The sequence below is a fragment of the Bacillus rossius genome, chromosome 1, assembly GCF_032445375.1.
Source record: "Bacillus rossius redtenbacheri isolate Brsri chromosome 1, Brsri_v3, whole genome shotgun sequence".
NCBI lineage: Eukaryota > Metazoa > Arthropoda > Insecta > Phasmatodea > Bacillidae > Bacillus > Bacillus rossius.
In genome coordinates this window covers 210975731-210982166 of record NC_086330.1, presented here as the reverse complement: position 1 = coordinate 210982166, position 6436 = coordinate 210975731, and the positions used below count along the sequence as shown (strand labels likewise).

The window sequence follows — 6436 nt, the reverse complement described above, 5'->3', positions numbered from 1 at the left end:
TCAATACATTCATAAGTTAAATAAATGTATAGAACGTAGCTGTGTACTAATTCTCAATGCATGGAAACAATAAAAACAAATTGAAAAACATTTTGGCGCACTATATTTACCTACTGTACTCTTGCGACTATAACAGACATCAGTAGATTCGGACATCTAACCGTGCATCTGAAATCGCAGTTGTAGACTGGGTAGTTTTCTGTGTGACAATGTAAAGTTATTCACGTTAGGATAAGGACACAGACCACTCACAGGTTAGGACTATTGTAGACGGACCTTTATGAGGAAAAGTTGACACCAAGAGTAGTATATAATAGGGGCTCCGAGATCTGGGTTCTGGGTGTGGTGCCTGTGGTGCCGACCGCCATCTTGGATTTGTGACGTCACGGCGGAAAATTTCCTCAAAATTCCTCAAAAATGACTCTAAATGACTCAAAATTTCCCATTTTAAGAAAAAATTTCCCGTTTTCGAGGGAAAAATTCCCGTTTCGAGGGAAAATTTCCCGTTTTATTCCTTAAAAATCCCAGCGGCTGAAAATTCCTAAAACTGGCTTAAGCATCCTTAAGAGTGCGTGATACATGTGGTTCCGAGCAGCAAAATCGACGTTTGCGGTGGAGCATATTCTGTAAATACCATGACATAAATTGGATTTTGGTAAAATATTATTTACAGAGTAAGGATGGATCTTAAAATGTTATTACTCGAAATTTCGGTATGCGTCTTATTTTATTAATTAATTACTTCTAAAAACGGTGAAGTTTAGTAGACGAATGCTAGTATAATTTTATTGGAAATGGGAAACAAAATAATAATATTATACAACACATATGTGTGCATGAGTTAGAAACAGCAGGATGCATTTAGAAGCAATACCAGCTGAAAAATCTGTTCCGCCGTAACCTTTGTAATCGGTAGACGAAGAACGAATTTTACACATCGTAGTTCACGCGTCCACACACAGATGTCGGGCACTCCACACACAGAGGTTCATTGCAGTAACACATAACAGATGTCGCACATGTCGGAGATCGTCACTACTTGTTTTGTTGTATCGCGCTACCACGAAGCCACATTTTTAAATTGAAATAGGTGGGAAACACTGCAATTGGTGGCAATAAGACGTGTTTTAAAAATAATAGTGACAAAGGAAACCTGCTTCTTTCTGCAAGGCGGAAAAATAAAAGTTAGGTAACTTATTTTTAAATTGATGATATTAGTTTGTTTTTGATTCCAAAATCTTTAAAACGAGTGTATATAACACTTTCCATGTATCTGAATATTTCAAATAACAGCAGCGCAGAGACTGTGGCATCCGAGACCGGCCGCAGCGTGGGAAGATAGCGCGGGAAAGGGCGGGCGGCGCCGGGCTGGCGAAGCCAGTGCGCATTCCACGTTCACACGCTGGTGACAGTAGATAGGACAAACTGAATCCTTAAAAATGAGATCATACCATGTTTCACCAACATCGGAAAAAAAAATTACAAGTTTTGATCTCTTTAGTTTATTACATATCCAGTTATTATAATTACATACGGGCATCTTTGTATTGTCTCGTGGTAATAATGGGATTTGAAAGTAAAAGTATATAATTTAAAATGTCACTGAAAACTAGATGCTGCGTGGCATTTTGCCGAAAACTAAAATTAGAGCACGTTGGCCTGTCGTTCTCCATATTACCTGCTAGGGCTGCTACTGTAGTTTTTGAAGTTGAAAATTAAAAAAAAAAATTAATAATGGAATGGAAAATAAATATAATAAACAGAAATAAAATTCATTACTAAACGATCATCAGTTTCAATCTGGCTGTATAATTAATTTGGACTTTACTAGTGCAGAAAAATTTATATAAGTACATACACTTGAACTTTACTCTAGTTTATTGGTGGTCATGTGGGTAAAGGCGTCATAGCTCTAATCTTACGATTGAGAGTTCGAAGCCACTTTGATCCAAATTATTTTTTTCTATTGCGGAAATAGTTTAACGTACCATTGTAAGGACTAACATAAAGCAATTTTACAATATCAGTAGCCTTTATCGAAACAATATAAAATATGGCAACTACAAAGGTGCCAACTATCACACACTAAACCTTTCTCAGGTTGTATCTGGCTGTAATTTTTTTGTTTTCAAGTTGCAAAGAAATGGTATGATCGCAAGGGTTTTGTTTACAAATTTAAGCAAACGATCATTACTATGGGAGTGGCGCCTCTCCCTTTACTTACTCTATGTGCTGTGGTCGGAGGTTTTTTCCCCCCTCGTTGCAGTAATATTCGTTAATATTTAATGATATGTTGTTTATAACGACAAAATACACACAAGTAATACCAAATATATTTAGTTCGAAAAGTTAAAGAAATAAAATGGGGTGAAAAAGGGGGGGGGGGGGGGCAAATGGGCCAGCCCCGATTTTACAAAGGCAGCGATTTTACGAATGCCATCCTTGGAATCGTGAGCCAAGGGCGCCCATACCCATGGGCAGGGTAGGGCCGTGGCCCCCTCCCCCAGCTTTCAGGAAGAGGAAAAAATGTATGGGTTTTTGAGGATTTTTGGCAAATTGTCATTTTTGACACTTTTTGTCAATTTTTGAAGGTCTGCCCCCTCCCCTTACAAACTATTTTATAGTCTGGCCCCCCTTACAAACTGCCATATGGGCGCCCTTGCCGTGAGCATACATAAAATCGTGGTTCTAGTATTATTAAAATGTGGAAACTAACAAATTCTAGTGTTGTCACAAAAAACGAACTTGAACCCAAATTTGTTGACACGAACTTGAACCGAACTATTTTAAAGTTCGTTTCGAGTTCGAAATTTCGAACGTTCGTACAGCCTTATGCAATACTACTTTTCAAATGTCACACGTAAATGGAAACTTATCAAATAAGCATAGCATAGCAATTACATATCGCGTCTATTAAAAAAATTAGTTAAAAGAATTTAAAACATTTATTCAGGACTCTTTTAGGTCATTACATATTTGGGATTGCTACATCTGGAGAGGGGAAAAAGGAAAGGGAGGAGGGCATCGTGTTGTGAGGTTGTACGGGCCAGCAGATTTTTTCCTCATAACTGTAGTTCCGGATAACTGGATGCCGGATACACGGGGGAGGAGTACAGTTTAATAGAATATTATAATTACATCGTAAAATGTTATTGGTCCCGAAATTTTTGTATCAGTACGCAGTGTAACATAGTTACACTTATTTGTAAGTGAGGACTATTTCAAACTTTTGGGCACGGTAAACGAATCTTACGAGATGCTATAGCTTCAATTATTTAATGTGTACTACTTTTGGTGGTGAAGACTTTTTGTACCCTTGTTCTGTTTTGTGCGAGTACATTACAATAATCGTAATTTTCACCGCGACTGAACTGGAGAACATTGTAAAAAATCTCGCGTGTCTTAAAATTTCTTAAATACGCATGAACAGATGAATAGAAAACAAATTACAATGACTACTAAAGTAGAGGAGAAGGTCCAAAAACGGGCTACCACTTTTATTTTTTTACCTACAGATTTACCTGCTCACTAAAATGAATTATTTTAGTGTCAGTTACTTCTAAAACATTCCTGAAAGTGATATCAATGTTCAAAATGCAAATTAACAGTTTTATTTATCCAAAACCACATGTTTATACAAAGAGGTAAAAAGGTTAGTTTTTCAGTGGTGGTCCAAATATGGGCTACTCCTAAAGAAAGAAGAAATAATCACATAAAAAATTTAAAAAAAAAAAACAATTTTTGTTCAGAAACTCTATTAACTACTGTCTTTAAACCACTAAAAATTTTAATTAAAAATAAAAGCACATTTTTCATTTTTTTTACTTGCAGAAGTCACAGATGTATATGTCTTTTTCCATTCCAGCACAATCAGAATGTGCCCAATCTTCACAATTGTAGCACTGAATCCACACTTCCCCTCTAACGTCATCTGAAAAGAGTCCATCACAGAAAATACATGCTGCATTGTCGTCGCCAGGTTTATCCTCCAGAGGAACCGCTAGCTGGTCATCACCACTGTTGTCATCAATTGGAGGGTGCCTGTGGTCTTCTTCCGAGTCCGACACATCTTGTTGAGCTTTCCTCTTTGACCTTTTGGGTTGGCTTGTTGCTTTTGACTTCTTTCTCTTTGCTTGAGCACTTGATTCCACGTTCACAATTTTTCGACTGTTGTTCAAGGCTGCACGCTCCACACTTTTCTTCAGTTCTTCTTTGTAGGGAGATCCAGTTATGATGCAAGTCTTTGCACTCTTACGACCTCGATTGCTCTTTTTCTTTGCGACAATGGGAATCGGAGCTACTTCATATGGACTAACCTGTTTGGATGTTGAAGCTTGAGGGTTTAGTTGTTTATCCGGGGTGCTAAAAAGTTGATGCTTATTTATTGATCGTTGATCCACTTTTTGTGTAGTGGAAGGGTCAGGAAAATTGACAGAAGTTGCCGCAGAAAGTGATGGGCTGCAAGTTTTATCAGCTTCCTGTGCAGCAGCCAAAAATTCACTGTCTGAGAAAATATGCTTATCAAGAGGGTATATCCCCGTTGCTCTGAAACCATTCACAGCAATCTCTCCAGTCTGAACTTTCAGGTAGGCTTTGCCAAAGAGCTCCATTGTGTCATTTGTTGTGACAGGGCGGTTAGAATGCCTTAACCATTTTCTAATTTCCTCACTGTAGTGAGCCTTCAATGGACCCATGAAACTCTTGTCCAGTGGTTGGAGTTTATGGGTTGAGTGAGGAGGGAGACACACAATGGTCACAAAGTTAGCCCTTGCCAAGTCAATTACTTCAATATTTCGCACATGGCTGTAATGGCCATCCAATACAAGAAGCACAGGGGATTGTTCAGTTGGTTTAGTGCGTTCAATAAATAAATACAGCCATTCGGTGAACAGATGAGTTTGCACCCAGCCAGATGGGTGGGCCCTTCCAATAGTCCCAGGAGGAGCACCTTTCATAAGCGTTGTGGCCATATTCACCCTTGGGAAAATCACATATGGAGGAATGAAAATCCCAGAAGCACTCATGCAAGCAATAACTGTGATGGTTCTACCTCTTTCAGCAGATGTCAAGGCAGCCACTTGTTTTTTACCTTTTCTTGAAATGACTGAAGGATTTTTACTCTGAACTATTGTCAAACCGCTTTCATCAACATTGAAAACTCTGTCTGGGGGAAACTTGAATTTGTCATAGAGCTCTTCCAACATATTGAAGAAGGCTTCAACATTTTCTCGGTGTAAGCCAAGGGCTCTAGCAAATGAGGTCCCACATGGTTTTCGTAGAGATAAACGATCTCTGTGTCTTTTCATGAACAAATCAAGCCATGACCTACCAGCTTCCTCAGAATCTTTCCAGGGTGTTTCCAGGCCATTCCGAATGGCTAATTCAGAAGCCAGACGCCTCAAATCTTTAAGAGTGCATCCAAAAAAATATTTCTCCATGTCGAGCAAGTAATCCACAATCTCAAGTTCCAACTCTTCCCATAATAAAGTTTTCCTGCCCAGCTTGACTTGAGCAGCTTGGGCGGGCTCAACATCAATTTTTTTACTCAAAGTTTGGAGAGTAGTTCTAGGAACATTAAAAATTTTACTTGCCTTCAAAGTTCCCATCTTGCATTCACGAACAGCTATGATGGCTTCCTCCATGTTGTGTGCATCCCATTACAACCTCACATTCTTTTTTTCATATTTGTCCTTCGTTCTGGGCATCCTAAAAACAGATTTAAAAAAAAATTAAAAAAGTTAATTCTCCTACTTTGTGCTATAAATTGATTGTAACAAAATATTTTTTAAAACACAGATTTGTCTATATTTGCTCAGAATCGAAGTTAATATTTTTATATTAATTCAAGTCAATATTTTTTTGCCTTCGAATTCATTTAAAATTTGCGACTGCATGGTCTAAAAACGGGCTAACATTGTTGGTCCAAAAACGGGCTAGCCTGATTTTAGACCATCAATGATAGCCCGTTTTTAGACCATCCACTACTTCAAGTTGGCATTACTGGCAGCCATTAAAAAACAAACATATCAAGCACAGCAGCTGCTCTACAAGAAGCTTAGATCATCTACTTTCAGATGAGGTTGAATTAATATACCTAACTGAATAATTAAGAAAAAGAGAAATTTAAATTCACCTACCTTGAAAAGTTTGGAGTTCCTCAAAAGTAGGTTTTTTGATTAAACAATTCGCTACAAACCACGTGGGCCAAGGGCCGCGGCCATTTGCTCACTACTGTTTTCCCGCTTCTTACTGTTTCTTTTAGTGCCATTCCCGCGCATGCGCACAACTCTCTTCCCCCACTTTCAGCAGGTAGCCTGTATTTAGACCCTAGCCCGTTTTTGGACCTTCTCCTCTACTATTCCAGCTTCTTTAACAATTAATCGTTAATTTGTGGTATCATATGTGGTTTTCTACTAAGATTTAGCTTCATTTCAAA

General features: G+C 38.3%; 1 protein-coding gene across 1 annotated transcript; it reads right to left on the bottom strand.

The window, feature by feature from the left end:
- Positions 1 to 3588: 3588 nt before the first annotated feature.
- LOC134529776 (uncharacterized) lies at positions 3589 to 6230 on the bottom strand. The gene is made up of 2 exons (XM_063364209.1): positions 6138 to 6230; positions 3589 to 5706 (listed from the first exon to the last, which is right to left on the bottom strand). The coding sequence occupies exon 2, from the start codon at positions 5640 to 5642 to the stop codon at positions 3822 to 3824; it is 1821 nt and encodes a 606-aa protein (XP_063220279.1). The 5' UTR covers positions 5643 to 5706; positions 6138 to 6230; the 3' UTR covers positions 3589 to 3821.
- Between the last annotated feature and the right edge of the window lie 206 nt (positions 6231 to 6436).

What these genes read in the sequence shown, in the direction of transcription:
- LOC134529776 (XM_063364209.1), bottom strand. Translation starts at nt 5,642, where the DNA reads ATGGAGGAAGCCATCATAGCTGTTCGTGAATGCAAGATGGGAACTTTG.